Raw genomic sequence first — 24866 nt, 5'->3', positions numbered from 1 at the left:
CCATTGTAGTGGAGTCTTCACAAGGGAAATTACATGTTTCACCAGTGGACAAGGAGGGTCGTTGGTTAGATTTGCTTGGTCAAAGAATCTATTCAGCTTTAAGTCTTTGCGTTTCTAATTATCAGGCGATGATGGCCAGATATCAACTTTTTTGTGGGAGAAGGTTGGCTTCTTATGTGATTATCTACCTGAAGATCAACAAGCATTGGCCAGAGTCTTCCAATCGGAAACACTGAAGTTGTCAAAACAAGAGATAAACACCACTAGACACCAAACCGACTGTGGAGCAAAAGCCATGGTTGGAGCAGTAGCGCTCTGCAGACGTGCCTGGCTTCATTCAGCTGGATTAACTCCCGAAGCCAAATCAAGGATTGAGGATCTCCCTTTCGATGGGGCAGAGTTGTTTAACTCTGGTACCGATGATGCAAAAAGCCAAAATGACAGCAATGAAAATGGGATTGGGATAAACCCAACAATCTTATAAACCCCATCGATGGTTTCAGCATCAATCTTACTACCCTCCATGTCAGCACATTGATTGTACGGCACAACAGCAACCATTCTCCCCGCAGAAACGATCCTATATTCCCAACTAATCTCGTCAAAACTGAGGGAAGATTGACCACACCTCAAAACGTCGTCTTTGACTTTCGACTGGGCTGCACCCATGCTCGGCTCCTAAATCCCTTATTTGGAACTCGCCTTGCCTATTTTTTTGCGAACTGGACTGTAATAACATCAGAGACTTGGGTATTAAATACTGTTCGCTAAGGATACAGGATTGAATTCGATACCCTCCCTCCCCTTGGTACCATAAAACACTCAACACCCTCAGAGATACTGCTCCTAGAGGTGGAATCTCTTCTGGAGAAGGGAGCCATCCAACTTGTGAGTCCAACTCAACAACCAGATGGGTTTTATTCCTGATATTTTGTGGTACCAAAGAAGGATGGAGGGCTTCGACCAATCATGGATCTCAGGAATTTAAATCTTTTCATTTCTACCAAGAAATTTCAAATGACCACGCTAGCATCCATTCTCCCGATGTTTCAGAAAGGTGTGTGGATCGCGGCAATCGATCCCAAAGATGCATACTTCCATATAGCAATTCACCCATCACATCACAGGTATGTTTGCTTCGCTATCGGTCAAAAGATCTTCCAATTTCAAGTCCTGCCATTTGGATTGGCCATGGCACCGAGGGTCTTCACAAAATGTATGGCCATCGTCTGCGCCTATCTATGGACCAAGCATGTTGAGATATACCCGTACCTGGACGATTGGCTAATCGTGGGACATTGCACATCGAGCCTATCTCAGGCAATAGATGCAGTATGCAACCTGTTAGGGACACTGGGTCTTTGTATAACCATGGAGAAAATCCAAACTCGACCCCTCTCAAGACATAGTGTTTGTGGGGGCAATACTAGATTCCAGGTCTGGAAGAGCTTGTCTTCCACCAGAAAGAGTGTCAGCCGTCACCTGCCTTGCCAAAAGGATTTTTCATCAGAAGAAAGTTTCAGCTTTTTCCATTCAGCACCTTCTCGGATTCATGGTGTCGATGGTGGCATGTTCTCAACTACAAATGCTGCCCCTTCAAAATTGGTTCCTTTGTGTGTGTTTTCCGCAAGGAACATGCACATTGAGTCTAACTGAGGATTCCAGCCCACATTCTAAAGTCTCTTCTGTGGTGGACAATGCGCAAAAATCTCTGTCAGGGCATGCCTTTTCTACTGGAGCCACCCTCCTGTGTCCTCATGACTGATGCTTCACTCCTCAGATTGGGAGTGCATTGCATATCTCTTCGGATTCAAAGTCTTTGGTCCCAAGCCGAAAAAAACTGGCACATAAATTGCCTAGAGTTGTTAACAGTGTGGAAGGCATTGCAGGCTTTCAAAAAGAGCCTGATGAGAAAACATGTGCAGGTTGCATTGGTCAACACAGCAGTTGTCTGGTACATAAGCAAGGTGGGACTTGCTGCTTAATCTCCCTGACTCTGAAGATCTGTTACTGGGCCATTCACAGAGGAGTCCAGCTGTCAGCCATACACATTGCTGGAAAGGACAGTGTGTTAGCCGATGTGCTGAGCAGGACTTTTCAACACTCTCATAAATGGCAGCTCACTCCCAACATCCTACATCGTCTGTTTCAGATGTGGGGTGTTCCTACTGTAGATCTATTTGCAACTCTGGAAAATGCAGTGTGCCAGAAATTCTGCACGAGAGCAGGGATAGGGATACAGTCCCTGGGAGATGCTTTCCTTTTCTCTTGGACAAATGACCCTTTCCGCTGTTACTGAAGGTCATCGCAAAAATGCTTATGGACAGGATGAGGGGAATTCTTATCACACCGTGGTGGTCAAAACAAGGGTGGTTTGCTCCCCTGTTAGCTCTGTCCGAGGGCAGATATTGGCACCTACCGTTGATACTGATGCTGCTGTCATAGCATCACGGCCAGGCAAGACACCCGGATTTGGGAACTCTCAAGTTGACGGCCTGGAATATTCCATAGATGGATTGCCTCCTGCGGTGCAGTTGGTGTTGGAAGCAGCTTGGAAACCCTTGACAAGGTGCCCTTCTCTAATAAATGGAAAGCGTTTTCTGTTTTTACCACTATGAACAAAGTCGATCCCCTCAGTTGTTCTGCAGAACATATTCTTCGTTTCTTGCATTCATGGTTTCTTAGAGGTTTGAAGTATTCTCCTATCAGTTTATCTGGCAGCTATTTCCGCTTTTCATTCACCAATTCAAGGTTTTACTGTATTCACTCATTCCTCAATGAGACAATTTCTCAGAAGACTAAAGAACATTGTGCCACCACTTCAATCATCAGTTCCTCAATGGAGTTTATCGGTGGTGTTACATGCTCTTACCACTAAACCGTTTGACTTCTGTTGATTTACTCTTACTGTCTTGGAAAGTGTTTTTTCTTGTAGCCGTTACGTCGGCAAGAAGAGGAGGTAAACTCTGTGCATCAAGTATCGATCCTCCTTACCTAATTTTTCACAGAGATAAGGTGGTTTTATAGCCAGATAATGCTTTCCTGCCAAAAGTAGTATCAGAATTCCATGTGAACCAAGATATAGTTTTGCCAGCCTTTTTTCAAACGCCCATATCACCGATAGAAACCTCTTTGCATTCACTTGATGTTCGACAGGCACTGGCTTTTTATAAGGCATGGACTGAGTCATTCCGTAAATCCAACAGATTGTTCCTTAGCTATGGAGGGCATAGGAAAGGTCTTCTGGTATCGTCACAATGGCTAGCTTCATGGGTCATTCAGACCATTTGTCTTGCATATGAGAAAGCTGGTCAGGATTTGCTGCCTTGAATAACAGCCCACTCAACGAGAGGAGTGGCCACATCTGTGGCATTTGACAGAGGAGTCACTTTGCCTGATTTATGCAAAGCTGCGACTTGGTTGAAGCCATCCACGTTTATACATCACTACAAGCTGGATGTGCAGGCAAGGGCAGACTGCATTTTCGGCTGTCCTGTCCTGTCTTCCATACTGTATTGAGATGCCTACCCACCTCTGGTAAGTTAGCTTGTTAATCGCCTGTGTGTGTGATGCACAGAGACCATGAAGAAAAAAGACATGTTGCTTACCTGTAACTGTGGTTCTTCAAATGGTCATCTGTGCATTCACACAATCCACCCACTGTCTCCGCTTTTGTGTCAATGTCTGTTTGGATGATGGTACTGAGGTGTGAGGCTACCTTCAGTTCCAAGGCTCCACTAGGCAGTCTCAAGGAATTGAGGGTCTGGGCGGGAACCCCTTAGGACATGCAGAGTAAGACGGTGGGGGAGGGTTCCCGCCAAAAATGATCCTCAGCTATAGAAGTTTCTCGAGTCGAGACCCCGTGCAGGCACAGAGCCCGTATGTGTGAATGCACAGAAGACCACTCGAAGAACCACAGTTACAGTTAAGCGACATGTCTGTTGTGCCCTAAATCAGTTTAACTGTTATATCTAGAACATTCGCACTCTGTCCTCTGCTCTCAGTACTGCCAGTAGTCTCCCTTCCAGCAGTTTTCAGGTCAGCACAAAACTGCAGCTGCAGGAAAGAGTGACTTTCAATTGCGAGAGAGACCGCTGTGGCTAGCACACTTAGGGGTACGTAATCCTAGTTGTAAGAGAGCTCTCCTTCCCCCATAGCTCTTATAGTAGTATCTCTGACAAAAGCTGTCTTTCTCTTCTAATGTTTTGTTGGCTAAGAACAATGATATCCATTTGGTGATGCGTTTGCTTGGACAAGACCATCATTTTATGGAGTTTACTTAAGTATTTATTGATTTGATCTGTGCCTCGCTTTTCTACCAAGAAAATGGCACCCAAGGAGGCTTACAATCATAGGAACTAAAAACACACACACCTCTTTTGAAAGGGAAGAGGTTGATGGGTTTGTGTGTGGGCATAGTGGCCTAGAACTTCTTCATTTTTCTCACTCCCACTGCCATGCCCATTCTTCTCAGGGAATTCATCAACAGAACAGACACTTTCTGTGCTGTTCTGGCTGGAAGCCTGTTGACTGCCATGGTGGAGAGATTGCAAGATCAGGCCAACAAAAATTGCCAGCCCGGCCCAGTTCTTCAGCTCATTGCCAATGTTCAGGTATGTAAGGGAGTGACGTGAATTGAACGGGATGCAGGTGTCAGCAGCATCTTCAGCCATGCCTCTGAGCATAGTTTTTCTGGACTAGAGGTGGAGGCATGGAAAAAACTGGAAAAGGGGGGACAGAAAAAATTGAGGAAAAAATGGTGTGCCCCCCCCCTTCCAAGTTTATTAAAATCCCTGGGGAAAAAAAAACTGGGAAAAAAGCCTTCCCTCCATTTGGGGGGGCGGGATTTTCTGGGCCTTCACATCTCTTGTTAGTTAGGAATGTTAAGAAAGATGCAATGGGGTTTAGCTTGGCCCGCACTCTTTGATGATTCAGCAACACAGCTCTGACAATCTGGAGAGCCATTTCTTTAGATTTAAGGAGTGGGACTTTTTTGTACCCAGGATGTGTGATGACTAAAAATATTGTTCATAGACAAGAGTGAACCTCGGCCTGGTCCTCCTTCAGTAACCTCAGGGGAAGGGTGTTATAAAAAAGGAAAAGATCCCAGGCCCAGATATATTGCTGAACTGCTGTCTTTCTGCTCATCTCTCTGGAGTTGCAGCTCCAGAGAGATGAGCAGGTATGCCATGTTGTCTATATGTGTGGTAGAATGGGGTGGTAGAATCCTGAGGTGATAGAACGGACTGCACCACTTCAGACTGTATATGGAAGATTCCAGTTTTGTTCCAATACATTAAAAAAAAAACCTTTATGCAAATAGAGAATTAGGACCTTTCTCCTTTGTGTGCTACTTTACAGGCTTTAGAGAGCCATTTTATCAGGCACAATGTGGCACAATAAACCACGGTGGGCCACATCTCTTGCATAGACAGACCAAAACTGTGTCAGCCAAGGGTGGGCCTTTCTGGGATGGTCTTTACAGTTTGTGGTATGGACTCACTTTGGGAGGCATGGGTGCATGTCCTGTCCCAACCTGTTGCCTCAGGGTTCCCTTCCTTCACTGGCTCCACCCCCAGACTCTCTAAGAGACATGTTTGTCCATACAGCGATTTCAGTCAATCTGATGTTTAAGAGAAACGACAGGGATAATCTCACAGATGGTTGAGGGACAAGTATTAACAATATTTGTATTCTTTCCTAATAATTATAGAATAGATATCAGAGAGAGCCGCTGCAGTTGGTGGAGGTTATAAAAAGGATATTAGAACAGGAGCATGCAGCAGTTCAACAACAGGTAAGAAGTTTCCCAACAGCTGTTCTCTGGAACAGAATTGTCCTAGCCCTGGTGTTTCACTCTGACTCCTGAATACTACCAGCTCTACAGCAGGGGTAGGCAGAAGGTAGATTTCCAGATGTTTGGGGCTTTGACTCCCAGAAGCCCCTGCCAGCATGGCCACTGGTCAGGAATGCTGAGAGTTCATAGTATCATAGTATAGTAGGGTTGGAAGGGGCCTACAAGACCATTGAGTTCAATGCAGGAATCCAAGTCAGAGCATCCCCGACAGTTGAAGTTCAAAACATCTGGAGATCTACTTTTTGCCCACCCCTGATTTACAGTCACTAATGGCCAGTCCATGAAATTAATGACATTCCAGGGCAGCCAGTGTTTATGCTCTGTATCCCCTAAATCCTGGCGTCCCCAGTGCTGCCCACCCCATCTCTCACTTCTCTCTGGAAGCCACAGTGGTCCCCCCTTGGTGTTCTGTGCTGTAACCCTTGAACCTCACTACATCCAGGTCTTTCTCATCCCATTTATTTGTTGTTATCGTTGTTGTTGTTGTTTGCGGTGGCATCCTCAACATCCTCATCTCTATAGCAGTTTGTTGTTATTTTCTGTGATTACCTTCTTCATCCTTATAGCAACACTATGTGGGTTGACTGCTTTAAAGATTGAGATCTGGCTAAGGCTGAGATAGTGCTGGTTAAGGCTGAGTATATGGATTTGAGCCCAGGCCTTTTTGGTCCAAGTCCAACCCAATTTCCATTTGACCAAATTGGCTCACATTAGTGCCTTCATAGCTCAGTGCCTTAAGTACAGCCACACCATTTTCCCCATCAAGTACACCAGCTTTCTCTCTAAACTCACAGCATTCACATCCTCCTAAATTCTTCTTTGCAGCTTGTCAGCAAACCTACTGCCAGAGCTGGGCCTTAGAGGCAGCCATCAAGTAAGAACTAGGAGTCAGGGTCAAAGTGAAGCTTTGTGAAGATTTGAGGCCTACAGAGGCAAGGAAAAGGTCAGGCCTAGAGGCCTGGAGTTTTTTGTTGGGAGGGGCTGTACCTGAGAAGAGTAGTTTCATTTCCTCGGTTAAGTTTCATTTCTTCAGGGTTGAAACAGTACTTTCGGTTGTAGGGGAGGAGGGTATAAAAAGAGAGTCAGAAAGACCAGAGCAGTAAGAGCAGAGTCAGGAGACCAGAGCCTGAAGAGGGAGCAGGAAGAAGCAGCCTGGAGAAGTCTAAGTACAGGTAGGGTAAAGGAACTTGCATTTGCCAACTTTTATTTTCTCTTAATGCCTTTTGTATCACTCAGCACTATTGTGTAAATACCTTCAGTTGCGATTTACTGGTTTTCATTTACCATTAAACTGATGTGATTACGCCCTGGGTCTAGCGTGTCAATCACCCCATGTCTACAGCCTAAACCTCACATTATTGGAAAGGGGAAGGTAAAAGAAGGAAGCTGGGACTTTTAAGGAGGCAAGAGATCCTTAAGGAGTTGCTCAGGGGGCCCAGGTCATCAGGGGAACCCTGACAATGCTACACAGACATGCTTTGTTTAAAAAAGCATGCTTAAACTGGCCAGGTTTATTCTGAAGAAAAAGCAACCCCCAAAACATGCTCCTGATCCAGTTTGGGAATTCACACCAATTCCCTGTTGTGCACACATGTGCACGCACACACACCTCCCAGCTGCTATTTGCCCCTGCGAGTGCTGTTTATGACAAACAGCATAGTTGGGGCAAATAGCCCCTGGGAATGGGAGCAATTTTCAGCCGGAGCCTGATCCAGATTGGGAGTCTGAATTGGGACCCTGCACCTGTTTTTTCTCCAGAATGGAAGTGGCCAGCTTAAGCATGCTTGTTTAAAAGCATGTTGATCCTCACATGTACCTTGGCCCTCAGATACAGTGGGTACTGTGGTTGCCCACTCTGACTTGGTCCCAGTCTGATCTGGAGATCCTTATAGTCCTTCCGGTTCGGGGTGAGCCAGTGGACTGGCTGCATGGGCAACATCACTCCAGAACCTTGAAACACGTCACATCCCAGCAAACTTCCCAGCCTGCAGCCCCAGTGGTTCTACACAGAGCAGCAGCACTAGTCAGGGCAGAGGGTTCCCTATTCTACCTTGGCATCTTCTCACATTTGTAATAGAGCAGCTGCTTTGCATGCAGAAGGTCCTACATTCAATCCCTGGCATCTCCAGGTAGGGCTAGGAAAGAGTCCTGCCTGGAACCCTGGAGAGCCGCTGCCAGTCAGTGTTGACAGTGCTGGGCTGGATGGACCCAGGGTCTGACTCAGGATAAGGCGGCTTCCTATGTTCTCTCACGTGGCCTGTGTCAACTTGCCCTGCATGCTTTTCTACACCACAGCTCTGCCAGTCCTCTATTCCCCGTTGTGTTCTTTCCTGCAGTTGCTATTTTGAAACCTTGGGCAAATGGCGCAGATCAGTGCATTCTTTCTTATTGGCAATGGTAGTAACAAAAAGTTCCAGGACTGCTTCCTTTAAAACAAAACTCCTGCTGCACTCCAACTCCCCTTTCCTTTTAGACGCTCCCAAATCTGAGTTGGAGGGTCTGTCTCTCCACATGGATGCTGGAAACTTAATTGTGGAGGGGTTGAGCTATAGCGGTGCTGGAGCTCTTCATTGCCTTGAAGCCTGTAACCCTCAAGGAACTCTAAATATTTCTCTTAGGGTAAAGGCAGATGGCATATTTTAAAAGAGTTGCAGCTGGATTGATACTGCTGCTACTGAACTCCAAATATAAATATTTATGTCCTTGAAAGAACAAGAAAAACAAAACAAAACACTGCTTTTTGACATGGTTCAGTTTGAACCAGGGGAAAGGTAGATGTGGCAGGTACCTATTGCCCACTGTCTGTAACATCACCAATGCATCTGGTGCACTCATCCACAGAGCAGTTTTTCAACTGTTCTTAAAATGCTTGTGATTTGTGTGTATGTGTGTAAAGTAAAGGTCAAATAAATACATATATTGTACTCAATTATTTTTTTTTAAGATAGGCAGCCCACTTGACGTATGAGGGGTGGGATAAGATTGAGGGCTGCCACACTTTCTGGCCATGGTAAACTGTTCGCTGAGCCAGTGTTTGATTTGCTGGCATACATGCCTGTAACGCAAGCTGTGAAGCTGGGTTCACCCTCTGGGCAATGAGCGCACTGTGACAGCTACACTGAATCCTAAATCTACTCCTATTTGTGATACCAGTGTGGAAGATGCAAGGAAGACACAAAATGTGTAGGCTGGTTGTTTCTTTCTTTTACATCTGGGTCCTCTGCTGTCTGCAGGATCACTGCGGGTTTATTGCCCAATTTCCTTGTGTCATGAAGCAATGGATCTGTCCTAAATATGTCAGAAATGGACATGGCTTGCGGCCAAGTCTCATTTCTGCTTCTTGTAGTTTCAGCATCTGCCTCTCTCCATCCAACGCCAGCGGGAAGAGCTGATGTTTGGATTCAGTCTGCAGAAGCTGCAATACAGAGTGCAAGAGATCCAGGCACTCCGGGAGAACTTAAAGCAGATGAACGGCAACACAAGAGGTGAGGCCATAGAGAAGAGCAGTTGAAAGGCCTGGAGGGATGCAATGATGGAGTGTCAAAGTTATTGGACAAAGATGGGGTTTCGGAGAGAGGCTCCACTTTCAGCTGTGCTTGATTCACAGTAGGAATTATCAGAACATTTTTTGTGGCAGTGCTGCCAACTTTTGGACCTGGCAAATCATCAACAGTCCACCTATCCACCACATTCATGGATGAAAGCAAGTATGACATCAAAGAGCTTGTTGTGACCAAGTATAGCCATGGATATTGAATAATATCATGCTATTGTATTTATTAACTATGGAGTTGGAATGCAGGGTACAGTATCATAGCTCTTAATTAGTAATTTCAGTGTTTAGAGTAGGTATAGCAAACCCCCCCATATACATTGTATTTCTATAAAACATGCTTGAAGTTGCTCTTTGCTGACCTAAATAAACCTCCCCTGCACAAGCACATATTTTAAAAACAGAAGATAACTTGACATTTGCTCTCTCCCTCTCCCTCCATGCACACACAGGCCTGGCCCAAGGTTTCTTGCCAACTCAGGCAAGATGGCAGTGCCGCCAGCCCGCCCAGCTGGCCTATCCACCCACACCCTGTTCTTGCCGCCACCACTGCCGCCTGCACTCCCAGAAGCGACTCGCACACCTGCATACCCTCCTCCCTCCCTGTTTGGCTGGCCAGCCAGCTGGCCAGTCCCTTACTTACTCGGCCAGCCAGGTAAGCTGGTCACTCGCTCCTCAGGCATGGCTGCTGTTCCCGCCTTCTGCCCCAGCTATAGTAGCCTCTCACAATAGCTCAGGAGCCCAGCAAGCACCTGAGGCACAAGGCAGGAGTGATCAGGCAGGCAGAACCGAGTGGCCAGCCAGTTGCCCAAGCAAGTGACGTAGTGGCTGGCCAAGCAGGTAGGCTGGGTGTGCAGGTGGTAGCTGAAGCCACCATGGCCTCCTGGCAGAGGCAGGGAGAGTGGTGCAAATTCTGCCTGCCGGTCACTTGTTCCTGCCAGTGTGGCCACTACCCCTGCCTTGTTTCCCAACTCTCATGAGAGGTTCTACGAACTCCTGCAAGAGGTTTGCCAGGGGCAGCCTCTTGTGATAGCTCATAGGAGCCCTGTAGACAACTGGGGCACAAGGCAAGAATGATCGGGCAGGCAGGAGAAAGTGGCCAGCTGGCTGCCCGAGCAAGTCAGGGAGTAGCTGGCCAAGCGGGTAGGCTGGGCGGGCAGCGGCTGAAGCCCTGGCCGCCCATGGTAGGAAGAAGCGGTGGCCCCCTTGGCAGGGCCAGGGCAGGAAGAGTGGTGCAATTCGCCACTCTTTCCCACTCCCCCGCCTGATGCAGGCACTTGATCCCATGTAATGGTGGGGCCAGCCCTACACACACACACACACACTTTTCTGTTTTCACAGCAGAAAATTGATTCACTGTATCCACAAAAGATTTTAGGAACTTGGAAGCTGCTGGGCTTCCCAGACCCAGGGCAGGAGGAAAATACTCTTTTGCCAAGAGAGGCAACAAGATGAGCCACAGCAGCCTCCAGTAGCTCACTGAATAGAACATAGCATTGGGATGAAGGAAGACTGAGTTTGAGCCCCACCAGCGGGTACTATGGTGTGTGGGAATAGCTCTGCTCACCTTTTGCATGCCTGGCCAAAACTAGTCATGGCAGGGGCAAAAGTGATGATGTTCCTTGGACTCAAACCCACGCTGCAGATGCCACAGAGCAGTTTCCTTCCCATTCAGCTCCAGCAACAGATAGGAATCGGACACACCGTGGGGACACACCATGGGGTCTCCCCCACCAGCCTAAAGACCCAGTCACATACACTAGGCTCACATGGGCCTCAGGAGGAACCCTAGCCTGATAGAACAATCTAGGATCCACAAGCAGCAGGTGGGCCCAGGTTTGAATTTAGGGTACACGCTAGAAAAGGTGGGGAGGGACTCTCCACATCCAGGCACAGCTGAGCCAATCAGGAGGAACGCTGCATGGACCAATAGTCTGGCTCCTGCATGGACCAACCAGCTCTTTTGCCCCATCCCTCTCCCAGCAACCCATGTAACCACTCCTTCCTATTTTGCTTCCTTCCTCTTCCCTGCTCGTGCCACAATCCATACCTCTTCACTCATGAAGAGCTAGCCAACTGTCTGCCAATCAGTGTTGTAAGTATTATCGAGGAGTGGGGTGGATCCATTGAGTATAGTGCAATGCTTTTCCATCCCCTGAGGTCTATAGGTGGAGATGCTTCTGAAAAACTGACCTCTGTAAGCCAGGCAGAAAAACCTGAGCTAGTGCTTATGAGCCTAATAGCCTGTTTGTGCCTGAAGATGTCCTACAGGTATTAATCCTGACCTTGTGTTCCTCAGTTTCTCTGCAGCTGGACCCACAATTTCCAACCCAGGAGAACCTGCAAGGGACTGTGAGTAACCCTGTTGATATCGTGGTTCATTCATTCTGCAGACACAGTTTTGTTTTACTTATATCTTCTCCTTCTGCCATCTAAGTAGGGATGTATGAGAAATTTATTTCAGTTCATTTTTTATGAGGCTTTACCCAGTTTGCACCTTCTGGAGTAAACACAGACTCGGACACAATCTGGACTCAAAGTCCGTACATCTTCAAGCTTGCAATGTGATTCCTGGATCAAAATAACGCTTTTTATGGACTGTGCATTTTTCAAAATGTGCATGAAAAAAAATATTATTGTTGTTATTGTTATTATTATTATTATTTACATTTCTATACTGCCCCGTAGCCAAAGCTCTCTGGGTGGTTTACAAACATTAAAAACTTTAAGTATACAATATGCAAAATTTAAAAACATAACAAACACACAGACAGTATACACAGAGACAACATACATCTAAGAACAACTTTGAGCAATCAGCTGAACCATAAAACAAATTCAGGATCAATTTAAAACTCATCACATGCTGCCAAATGCCTGGGAAAAGAGAAAAGTCTTGACCTGGTGACGAAAAGATAACAATGTTGGTACCAGGCAGGCTTCAGTGGGGATGAAAAGGATGTGTACATTAAAAAACTGCATACATTTGAAAAGTGCACACAAATATGCTTTAATCAACGGAAGAACAATGCACACATTTCAAAGATGTGCATGACTGATGGCGTACATTTTTTAGTATATGCATGAAAATATACATGGATTTTCATTCAAAAAGAAAACTTACAAATGTGATGTCCTTTCTCAAAAGGAGTTGTCTGATCCACTCCAGCAGTGGTGATGGAGGCCCTGGAAAGAGGCTAAGGAAGGACCTTAAAGATCACTCAGCATGACTGCCCTCTATTTCTGATGGAAATTATTGTCCATATAATATGTGCTCGGTCTCCCCACCCCCTTCCCCGAAATAATCATTATTTAATCTTACTTGTTCTAGATGAAAGTTGATATTTCAGGGGTCTAGATTCTAGGCTAGATTCCAGGTTTGGTCGGTCTTTCTTCCTCACAATATTAGCTCTGTGCCTAATATTCACCATATATAGAGCTCTTCACTGAATATCTAGTTTACGCTGGATTGTGCTTATGGTTTTCTTCATCTCTTTTCTCATAGTCTCTCCAAAACCTTCAAACCCTGTTTCTGAATACGGTTAATGATCTAGAAGAGGCAAAGAAAGTGATGGTGGTGAGACTTCTGATCTGGAAGAGGCAGCAACAGCTGGCTGGGAATGGAACGCCTTTTGATGAGGACTTGACTCCACTGCAAAAGAGGTGAGCTGTGCAGCAAGACCTTAATTGTACATCATCTCAGTTGGGGAGCTCCCATTCTGGATCCCTTGCGGGTTATCCAGCCCTGGCTGCAAAGAGAGTGACCAAAAGGAAGCTTGAGAGATAAATGTTCTCACCACCCTTTGGTGCTGCTTAAACAAACAGCCACGATATAAACTAGGCAAGGCACGTGACAGCAACAACTGATGGGTTAATGAACTGATGATTTGTCCCAGTGTGTGCTGGGCGAGTTTTGTGGTCATTTTAAATATTCAACCCCTGTTTGGGCCAATTGAGGGTTGCTACATAACTTCCCAACCTGGACACTATAGGTTAATTGTGGGTTAAACAACCAACAGTTAACCTAACTAGTTATTGTAGATTAGCTATGGGTTGATTAACCCTATGGTGTCCAGGTTCGGACATCATGTAGCAACCCCTGATCACCCTGATTGGGGGTTGAATATTCAAAATGGGTATGGAACATGGATTAATTAATGGAAAAGCGTGGTAAATTAACCCACAATTTGCCACTGTTATGTGCAAACCAGATCATTGTCTCTCGTGGGACCACCTTCTCTGATAACTCTCTGACTGGGTTTGTACAATCATGGAGGGAAAATAGGCTACAGTGGCTTATTTTCCCTCCCTGTGTGTGCCAGTCATGAGCTGCCTAGTTAGCATAATTACCCTGGTTGAGGTGGGTTGCAAACCACCCTGAAACCCATGGGTTGTTTTAGGGATGCTGGGTGGTTTGTAAACAACCCTAGCCACCCACCCTCACCAGGTTTGGATGTCACAGCCTGCTCCTGGTGAGGGTAATTATGCTAATTAGGTGTCTTACAACCAGCATGCACAGGGAGGGAAAATAAGCCACCGTGGCTTATTTTCCCTCCGTGATCATGTGAACCTGCCCAATGTCACTATACTTACTATATCCAGATGAGCATGGTTGATGTAATTCCCTGTGTTCATTTGTCACCCCCCCATATGCAAGATAGTGTATATCCCATACAAAAAACCAAAACAAAACTTTAAATTCTGTACCTAGGCAATCCAAATGTTGTGTCATGAAAGGCTAACTTCAGCTTGTATAAATTATGCAAACTGAGCAGATTTGCATAATTCCACTTGCTTTGTATAGCTATTTTGCTCCTTTTTAAACTATTGTTCATAATTTATTCTGGCATCAGGAGGTATGCAGGTACTGAAACCTCAATCACAACCACTGGAAATCTTATTTAGCAACCCATCTGGTTTCTTGGGATATAAACAGGTGTTGCTTCCTCACATTCAGGTCTACCTTCTCAGCTATACGGGCAAGAAATGTGTATTTTTAATTTTTTTAATGAAAAGTTTAGCTCATGAAGGTACATTCTTCACCCACTACCACATTCTGCACTATTCTTCACCCAATACCACATTCTGCACTCTCACAGAGTTGCAGTATAACGTGCAATCCCAGTTAGACACTGCAGGCATATAGATAGCCAGGAAAGCTCTCATTTGAGATCCAGAGGCTGGCTTACTTGCTGTCCTGCTAGGATGTTCTTCTAACCCAGGGGGTGGGCAATTAGTGGTCCTCCAGATGTTTTGGCCTGCAACTCCCATCATCCCTCACCGTTAGCTACGCTGGCTAGGCCTGATGGCACTGTTATGCCAAAACATCTGGAGGGCCACAAGTTCCCCATCCCTGCTCTAACCCTTGATAGACCTAAAGGACAGGAACTCCCTTAAAGCTGGATGTAAATGTGACTGTGGTACCTCTTGACCAGTCAGCTTGGCTTTTGAGGCATGTGTAATTTTGGATTGGATGTGGGATGTTGGTGTGTGAGAAAAATAAACCCTCATTGGGCATGTTTCTTGGCAGGCTTGAAAACCTGGTGGATGTTTGCTTCCAGCTCCGCTTGCAGTTGGCAGCCTCTGGAACTGAGTTTCAGTCTCGTCTTCAGGAACGTCTGGATAATGTATTCAGTGTCCTCATCAAAAAGTAAGGCGAGTCTCTGTGTAGAACACCAAGGTCATAGGTCTGAAGAAAAACAGAAGGCCATCCAGTACAATCCCTCTCCCCATCCTCAACACATGGCCAACTCCCCACAGATTACACAACACAGTCTAGAGCTCAGTATGGCCACAAGAAGAAAACAGTAGCATGTCCCATCTCAAGGCACAGAGCAGATACTTCCAGATAAGATATCCATTGGCAGGATATTGGCAGGAATAGGCATAAGATGCCCCGTCTGTAGAACAGTGGTGCATTGGATGGGATGGGGTTATTGCATTTCTTTCACCAATCCAGGGAATGAAAAACTCACCACAAGGGCTGTTCAGGCATTCAGTGACAGAATCTTCAATAAAATTCAGCAGTCCTGGATCCCAAACTCACTAGATTCATGCTCCTTTGTGGAGTTCTAACTAGAGAGACACAGACCCTGAGTGGTCCTAGCACTACTAATTAGAAAGCATTGTTCAGCTCTTCTGTCTTTTCTTTCTTAACGGGTTTTCTTCTATAAGAGAACAGTTGGAAAAAGTGGGAGAACTTGGGAGGGTTACAAGTGGAGGTCGATAAAATTTGGAGCCCCTGTGAATTTCTGTGAATGAAGCAGGGCAATGGCCCCCATAAAAGCTTCATTTGGAAGTACCCCCACTGCCACCGCCCTGTGTCCTTCTGTTTCTTCCCTTTAATTTCATGCCATGTGTGGCGTGATAGTCTTCTGCTGTGCTGTTTACCCACTTCAGTTCACTGGCTGTCAGAAGTGTGGTGGGGACAGGGGATGCAGAGGAGATCACAGTGATATCCTGTCCCCCATTGTGTAAAACTAGACATTGGTGGTGAGGGACAGAGTTGCAGCAGCTGCATGTCTCTTGTAAAAGCAGCTGCATGTCTCTTCAGGGCATAGCCTGAAGGCACATGAGGCAGCCACCTTGCTGAAGCTAAGCAGGTCTGGGTCTGGTCAGTGCTTAGAGGGGAGACCACCTGGGAACCACATATAGCCACCTTGAGTTCCACAATGGAAGAAAGGTGGGATAGAAATGAAATTAATTAATTAATTAATTAATTAATCTCCTGTTAGGCCCTGAGCTAAGAGAGAACCAGGACTCCTGGTTCTATCAGCTGTCTGTTCCTGAAGCATGAGACACTACCTGAGGAGAATTTTTAAAAGAAAATGTTGTACGAGTGGGGCAGTGCTGTTCATTCCTGATCAATTTTCCTGAGTTGCTTAAAGTCTCTGCAGAGGCGGAGTATATGGATTGCCAAGACACAGCTTCATGGTTGTTGTTGTTTTGGTGCATCTCAGTGTAATATGGAATATCTGTTACTGCCTCCCAGGGGCAGGACCTGAGAGATTACAGGCCCCTTGTCCTCTCTCTCTGTGCTTCCACCGTATTCTCCCCACTCTTTTTCCCTGTCACCAATACTTTTTAGCTGCTCTTGGTGGAACATCCATTAGGCTGTAGAATTTGGTTTTAAAGGAGGGCTCTCTATGAGGAAGGGATGGAGAACTGTGAGGAATAGGATTCACATATTCGCCTATGTCTGTAGGTAGACTACAGACAAGTCCTTTGCCACAGCCATGACTTCCTCCATTAATTGAACTTCCCTCTGTGTTGACCGCTGGGAGAGGGACAGATGTTCCTGCTCAAGGGACTATATTTGGCTCTGGAGCCTCCAGTTGCTGATTCCTGCTCTTAATAGATGGTTTCCATCTGTCATGCTGACTTGGGGGTTGGGGCATTGAGGCTGGTTGCAGCAGGGCTGGGCACTGATCCTTCCTGGTCCCTGGCTTCCTGAGATCAGTTTTGTCTCTCCCCCTTCAGCTCATTTCTGGTGGACAAACAGCCCCCACAAGTTCTGAAGACTCAAACCAAATTTCAAGCCACTGTCCGCTTCCTGCTGGGGCCTCAATTGCTCAAGCCCCCCCACACATCCTTCATGGTCGCTGCTGACATTGTGACAGAGAAACAGGCACGGGAAATTGCTGCCAGCCATCCTGGGGCTGTCTTCAGGTGAGCGAAACCACTGCAGCTGCACTGCCAGCCTTCCTGTGGCTTTGTTTCTTTATTAATTTATTTTTAAAAACAAGCCTGGTTTAGCCACCTTTTAGAGTGGGCAGGGAACCAAGCCTCCCGAAACATGCAGTCTAGGCAGAGAGAAGAGGTCCTTTCCTTCTCTTCTGAACATTTAACTTTAGAAAAGTGAACGTGACCTCCTTGGCGGTGGATAGAAAAGCCATGGCAATCAATTCTAGGTGAGGCACTTCAGTGAAAACAGTCCTTCGTACCCCTAACCCCATTCCCCTCACTCCATTCTTCACTGCCCCTGAAGTTAGATAAAAAATACAATTATATTTTACTGTTAATTGTACAAAAGGAATGTCACAAAGAACAATATTGGAGCTGCTTTAGCTTGTATAGGAGGTATTTTAATTTCCCCTTCTAATTATGTCCATAAAGAGAGATCTAAATATAATGGACCTCTTATTAATAACATCAAAGAGCTTGATTTAGTGCATTAAAATGCCCAGAATCCTGATATTTTAGAGGAATTGGATCAACATAGAAATATGCCGCACATAAAAAAGGCTTACCTAGCTGAGAGGTCTCACTTATCGAAAATATTCTGAGAAAAGCAACAAAGCAGGCAAGCTATTGCCTCATAAATTAGCAGGAAAACATGAATGGAGGTTAATTCCTTCAGTATATATGGAACAACAAGCCATTTAGAGCTTTGAATGTTAATACTAGAACTTTGAATCTGGCCCGGAAAGGGGGTTTCTCTCTTCTGTTGCTGAAGCAAAAGTGTGATGGGACCATTTGGTATTGCTGCCTCCTGTTAAAAAGCCAGTTAGGAGAGAAAAACAAAAGACAAAATAGAATGAGTGTTTACTGGTCCCACATGCACACAAAAGGATACAAAAGGGGAGACCACACCCGTCTTTAGTGAAGAAAAGCAACAGCTTAACTCTGCTGCTGCACCTGGGCCTCGCCTTCACCCCATACTGAATGGCTGAGCAGGGCTGTCTGTCATCCTGCTGGCAGAGGGGCTGCCCTACCTCTTTGGCACGGAGGAGATTAATTGCTGTTAAAGCTCGAGCTTTGAACTTTTTCAAATTTTCTGAATTTTCTGCACTGTACTGCACTGCTCAAGCCTCAGTTTAAAACAACAACTTGCAAAACTAGTCTGGTAGATCTTGAGTAATAAGCCTTACACTGCCATATTCTTATGTAGATACCACTGCTTTTCAATCACACAGGGCTGTGGCCATCCATTAGCCAGTAGAATTACTCTGTGCAAGCTATGCTTAGAGCAGCCGTTCCCAAGCTGGTGCCCTCCAGATGTGTTGAACTACAACCCCCATCAGCCCCAGCCAGCATGGCTAATGGTCAGGGGTGATGGGAATTGTAGTCCAAAACTTCTGGAGGACATTGGGTTAGAGAAGGCTGGCACAGAAGAAAGAGTGTTCATTTCTTTGAGTGTGTACCTCTGGACCACAAAAGGCCACTTTTCATAGAGAAGTATATTGTTTGGGGTACTGCTGAAAAGTTTATAGGCTTGCAGCAAAATAAAGCATTAATTTTGGCACCTGGCACCTGAGTTTGGCAGCTAGATTAAGCTGTTGTCGTGGGCAGAAACTGTGATCCGGCAAACAGGTTGAATAGCTTATAAATACTCATTTTAATTTTGGATCCCATTTCCTTTGCCTTTTGTTGGCAAACCTGCTCTGCGTAGATGATAAAGAGATTATGTGTTTTGACTCTCCATCCAACGGATATGCCAAATTCCTGCCAACATTTGAAAGAGATAAAATTGGCAGCCAACTTTGTAGCCCAAACCAGGCTATGTAAAAAAGCATATTATTTTTAATCATTTGGAGTTATGACCGAACGAATAGCAATAAGAAGTTAGTAAGAAAACTGTGAATAAACGTTGATAACTGTGTACCTGAAGCTGCTTTTGATTACTCTTTCAGCCTTGCATGTGTGAAATCTCTCTCTCTTTTTTTAAAGATAGTCCAGGGGTGCCAAAATCATGTGATGATTTATATGATATAGCAAGTGAGGACCTGTGATAATTTCCTGTAGGTGGAGAGGGTGGAGCAGACAACTGAGTGAAGCTGATAACCGCCCCAAACAGAATCTCGGAATTGGCGGTGGAAACGCTAACCATTTTTCAATTGTTCTTCATTTTCAATTTTAATGTAACCTTAATTTTCAATCATTTTTCAGTTGTTTGCTTGGCACTGAAAAGATAACAGTGTAGGCAGTGCCAAGCTATGGGTAGGTATAGAAGCAATGGGGGAAATATTCATAATTAATTGAACACATTTTATTTAGAGGGGAACAAACAGGAGATTTGTTATGGCTGTTTTTTATATTTATCCCTGTGCTGACTGTATTTTATCCTTTTAACATTTTGTAATCTGCCCAGAGAACATTTTTATTGGATGGATTAAGAATGTAATAAATGTATGTATGTATGTATGTATTGGTTCTTTTAATAGTAAGGTGAAACGTAAATGCATATGCACATAAAACACACATGTGTCTCTCTAAGCTTTTTTTTTTTTTTTTAAGGGTGTAAGGCTACCCATGATCATCCTATTATTTTTTTGTCAGTCCAGCTTCTGTTCTGGATTTTTTCCTGAAAGTTTATTCGTTAGTATCCATATTTTTTTATTTATTGGGGTGGGGATGATGAAATTTGACAGTGTGTATAAAATATGAAAGATCAGAGGTCCACAGTGATGGTTCTCGATATCAGCCATAAATTTGGTGCCCTGAATAGGGAGGGGCCGTAGCTGAGTGGTTGAACTCCTGCTTTGCATGCAGGTCCCAGGTTCAATCCCTGGTGTCTCTAGCTAGGCTTAAGAAAAAAATCCTGCTTGAAACCCTGGAGAGCTGCTGCCACTCAGTGACCAGGTTCACACAATCGTTTCCCCCACCGTGTGTGCTGGGGGGGATTTGCATAATTACCCTTGCTGGCACAGCCTGCCATGTCGTGCGAACCCAGCAAGGGTGGCTTGTTGCCAAGGTTAACAAGTCACCAAAAACCCATGGGCTGTTTTAGGGCAGCGGGGGAAGTAAGTCACTGTGACTTGTTTCTAGGGATGTCAGAGAATTCCACCACAGATCTCGGTGAGGCCGAATGCCAGTGCATTCGGCCCCCCAAAAGCCGTGGCGGAACGAAGCCCCCCCCCACGCGAAAGGTGCGCGAAACGGGATACCTACCTGCTGCCGTTTGCGCTGACTTGCGAATGGTGGCCGCAGCCGCGGCCGCCATTCGCTTTATCACTATAGCCATGATAGGCTACGTAAATACTTATGTAGCCTATCACGGCTAACACAGGGACGCCATTTGCGTCCCTGCGGAAACCGTGATAGGCTGTGTAAGTATGTAGCCTATCACGGCAAAAAAAAGGGAACGCAAATGGCAGCTGCCGTAGCCGCTACCATTTGCATTCGCTGTATTTGTTTGTTTGTTTGTTTTTGCCATGATAGGCTACATAAATATTTACGTAGCCTATCACGGCAAAATACAGGGACGCAAATGGTGGCAGCTACGGCAGCCGCCATTTGCGTCCCTGCAGGCTGCCCAGCGGCCGGATGTCTGGCTGCGGGCAGCCCCAGCCGGCAGCTCCGCGGAATCTCCGTGAAGCGGAGCCAGCTGGAGGGAATTTCGGGGGGAGGGACAGAGCATCTCCCCCCCACCGCGAATGTCACCTTTTGAAAAGGTAAGTGACTTTCGTACATCCCTACTTGTTTCTCCCTCCATGATTGTGCAAACAGCCCCAGGGTTGACAATATTGGGCTAGATAAAGCAGCTTACTGTGTTCCTTGCTATTCAGTGGACATGTGAATTTCCCCTCTCCAGGACTAAAGCTAGCATCTTCTGGCATTTTAAAATATTTTAAAGCATAAAACAGCTTTGTTTTTAACCACAACAGGGCTATCCCTGCCACTTCACACAAAACAAGGCTTTTGGTAACCTTAGTGATTTTTGTTTGTCTGGAAATAGAACGTCCAAGGATGGATTGTGGTTTGGCAGAAGTCACTCTGAAAAAAGATGTTTGTCACAAGCTACCTACAATTAATTAACCACTTCCTGATAGTGGAAGTACATACTCATGTGCTGTCTCTTGGTTTCAGTGAAAGCACTGGAGAAATTCACAACAACACAGCACCTCTGGAGACAAATGCCACAAACAACGCCTGTTGTGCTGTCTTCAAGAATATGGTAAATGCACCAATAAACTGGGGGAGGGGGAGAAGGATAGCTTCATGTGTGAGTAGAAGAGAAATCAACTAGTTTAGGAAGTAGCATGGCTTGTAAACTATCTGAGAGACCGCCTTTCCCTGTATAGGCCGCCATGGTCTTTATGTTCTGAGGGGGAGGGCTTGCTTACCATACCGTGGCCTACTGATGTTCGTTTGGCTGTGTTGTGTAGGAGGGCCTGCACTGTTCTGTAGTGCCCACCATGGGGAATGATCTCCTCACTGAAATCAGGCAGGCTGCTAGTGTGGAGTGTTTCCACTGACAACTACAGACACATTTATTGGCCCAGGTGTTTCCTGACCTCTAGCACTGCTAGCTAGGCCTGGTTATTTTAATGAGATATTTTATTGTTTTATTACTTACTCATTGGTTTTATGGTATTTTATTATGATTTTGTCTTGTGAACAGCTTTGGGATTTATTATTTTTAAATGGGAAGCAGTATAGATATGTTGTGAAATAAATAAATAATAAATTAGAATGAAGCCAGTATGAGGCTCTTTACCTCGCTACAGATTTGCTTGTTTGTTTGGTGCACATCTTCTGCCTTCCTTCAGAAAGCACAAGTCGGCTTACAAGAAATCTCTGAGGCAACCTCCCATCCAAGACCTGATCAGGCTGTGCCATGCTTAGCTTTAGACACATAATAGCATTGTGTGCCCTCCAACTTTTATCTGTGATTGAATGGCTTGGGTCTGGTCCGCACAGGCAACGGGATGGGATGATGGAATTCTGAGGTAGAATAGACTTTACCACTTCAGACTGTAGGAAGGGGATACCTTCCCACCTAAAAAACAAAGCTCCCTGAAAGACGAAAACTGGCACAGGAGGATGAAAGGTTGTAGTCCAGCTCTCTCCCATCCTTTCTCCTTGCAGGGAGTACTACTATTGTTATTTTTAAATAGGGGAGCATTCTGAAGTCTGAAGTGAGGCACCCCAGTCTACTACCTCAGGACTCTTACCTCCTCATCCCATCTTCATATTTTGCTGCCTCTGAGTGGGTTTGGACTTGACGGCCAAATGGATGCAATAGTAGCTCTCTGATTCTAGAGGGCTATGAGGTCAGAAATGATGGCTTTGTGCATAGCAGAGGTTTGGAGTAGAATTTCCGAAGCAGAAGTGAAAGTTGCTCCCTTGGCTTCCAGCTCTTGTGGTGTCCGTGGTAAACTGGGTACTTTTTTGCCTTCCTCTTCCTTCAGCTCCTAAAGAAGATCAAGCGCTGCGACCGCAAGAGCACAGAGTCTGTGACTGAAGAGAAATGTGCTATTCTTTTCAGTGTCACTGTTAGCCTTGGCCCCAACAAAACCAACTTCCACCTGCAGGTAACAATGTTACTTGGGATTATCCGTATTGCAGGTGGTGGTGTGCTGATGGTCTCTTACAATTTTGTTGGTGGAGGGGTACCAACTTTGTTGGTACATGCCCAAATATTGTGGTACACCCCCCCCCCGCCCCGTTGGTTGTTTATATGCTTTGGATGGGTAAATTGGAGGTGGGCAGTTGTAGCTTTGGCAATGATGAGGTTACCATGGTGCCATACCAGCAGGAATAATCAGAGGCATTACTGCTTATTACTGGCTTTGGTATTACTGGTGTTAGTACCGGGGAGATTATATGACACTGTGACGTTCCTGTCCTGGGTTATACCTTCTTCCAGCATCTACCTGTTGAAACAGAAATATCCATGGTCAGCCCCTCTCTTGCATCACTGCAGTTACGACTGCTGCTAATGGCTGTTGTGGTGCTTGTTCATAAACACGCAACAGGACATAACAACACTTGTGGTACACTACCAGTGTTGTCAATCTTACGTTAGGCCTCAGGTTCTGAGTATAGTTATGGGGCTAGCTGTCAACCCAAATAGGCCAAAAGCTGGTGTGTGGTCCAAAACAGGCAGGAACGTTCCAGGGATCAGAAGGGCCAGGGGCAGTCAAAACCAGGCAGGGATTGGGATCCAAGGGCTTTGTTTGAATTCTGGGCTCCACAGAGAGTAGTACAATATGGCTACATATGTCATAACCATTCCCATACTTTTTCGGAGTTTCCAACGTATTGTAGTGAACCTGGCTTTCAGTGCTTAGAACACTGTAGCTCTGGTTTAAATGCCAGGGTTTCATGAGAGAACTAAGGCCTTATGGCAGCTGCTTGAGGGTGGTAGTCACAGATGACTTGAAAGAGTTGAGGCAACAATGGTTTTCTGGAAAACCTTGTCAATAAATATGTAGTCTACTCTGACCCTAAGCCTTTTAGTGATAGATCAGGGGTGCACAACCTTTTCCAGCCTGAGGTCCAAATTCCATTTCAGAGAAGCTCTTGGGGCCCCCACATTCCAGTGGTGGGCAGGGCCAAAGGCAAAACAGGGCAGGGCCAAAGGTAAAAGGGGGCGGGGTCAAAAATACCAGCATACTTCAGCTTAAAGTTCTTGCTGCTGGAAACTTAGCCTTAGGAGAGGTATTTCAACCTTTTAGATGGGGAAAAACTGCACAAAACTGAGGCAGCCACCAAACAGTCAGTGGTTGGGAGAAAGGTGGTGGGGCCAGGGGACGGGGGCATGGTGTTCTGGGGACCCCTGGAGGGCCAGATTTGTTCCCCGGGCATGAGGTTCTGCATCCCTGTGCTAGATAGTGCAGTAGTGGAAGGCTTCAGGTGGCCTCCTCCCTCCTGAAACTGATCTCAACACCTCCCCCGCTGCCCCCGACAGCTCCAGTCAGTGCATCAGCTTTTCTATTCCAGGCTGGCTGGAGCCTTGAACAGGAGCACTCCTGTTAGGGGCTGGGAATACAGTTCAACATTTTGATAGAGGTCCCCACTTTGAGGCTTCTAAGATTGCCAACCCAACCCTGTGGGGCCAGAAAATGTGGAGAGATGTGGGGGTGGGACTCCAGCTGTAAAGAAAGTAATCACCTGTTACACTGTATTTCCCCTTTCCACTACTTCTGTTCCAGGCCCTGTCGCTGCCCATTGTGGTGATTGTCCATGGCAACCAGGACAACAATGCCAAAGCCACTATCTTATGGGACAACGCTTTTGCTGAACCTGTAAGTGGTTGACCGTAGCTGCCATGTAAAGCTCAGTCTCCAAGGCAAAGAAGGCCTTGGAGCGCTATTTGTTGGGGAAAGCAAAGTTAAAGCGCATAGTCTGACTTTAGTGTTGTTTGAACACAGAGCTGCCTGTCACATGGCTGTTGCTAAATACAGAGTTTCAGTAGTGCTAGAATGTGTGTGTGTTTTCAGATGGGAGTGAGACTAGGATTTTAAAAAAAAAATCTTTAGAGTCATCTCATATTGCGCCCATGGTATGGGACCTGCTGCTGTACGACTCCTTTCCATGCCACTGGGAAAACATGAGGCACTCTGAGCATTTGTGGTGGCTCCTCCGCACTCCAGCATTATCCCAGTTTCTGGAAGGGCTTCCATGGACTTCTCCCACATGGCCCACACTTCTCACATGCTGGGCTGATGCTGTAGAATGGGAAATTACACAAGTTAACGAAGGGTATTGGCTAAGCGGGGAAACTGGGAG

General features: G+C 45.9%; 1 protein-coding gene across 12 annotated transcripts in view; it reads left to right on the top strand.

Moving 5' to 3' along the window:
- Positions 1 to 24866, top strand: part of STAT6 (signal transducer and activator of transcription 6) — a 91267-nt gene that overhangs the window by 47983 nt on the left and 18418 nt on the right. For all 12 annotated transcript variants that reach the window (XR_014788083.1, XM_084836587.1, XM_084836589.1 and 9 more), the window contains 10 exons: positions 4475 to 4613; positions 5714 to 5797; positions 9204 to 9342; positions 11710 to 11762; positions 12916 to 13073; positions 14941 to 15060; positions 16890 to 17078; positions 21219 to 21306; positions 22544 to 22666; positions 24290 to 24382. Coding sequence is in view for 11 of the 12 variants with exons in the window: in XM_084836587.1 (XP_084692713.1) it covers positions 4475 to 4613; positions 5714 to 5797; positions 9204 to 9342; positions 11710 to 11762; positions 12916 to 13073; positions 14941 to 15060; positions 16890 to 17078; positions 21219 to 21306; positions 22544 to 22666; positions 24290 to 24382 (1186 nt within the window). In the remaining variant the exon portion in view is untranslated. The remainder of the gene's footprint in view (positions 1 to 4474; positions 4614 to 5713; positions 5798 to 9203; positions 9343 to 11709; positions 11763 to 12915; positions 13074 to 14940; positions 15061 to 16889; positions 17079 to 21218; positions 21307 to 22543; positions 22667 to 24289; positions 24383 to 24866) is intronic.

This window comes from Heloderma suspectum, chromosome 2, assembly GCF_057233095.1.
Source record: "Heloderma suspectum isolate Gila_16-S chromosome 2, 16-S_ref, whole genome shotgun sequence".
Taxonomy (NCBI): domain Eukaryota; kingdom Metazoa; phylum Chordata; class Lepidosauria; order Squamata; family Helodermatidae; genus Heloderma; species Heloderma suspectum.
The sequence above is the reverse complement of the archived record's forward strand: the minus strand, read 5'-3'. Positions and strand labels throughout refer to the sequence as shown.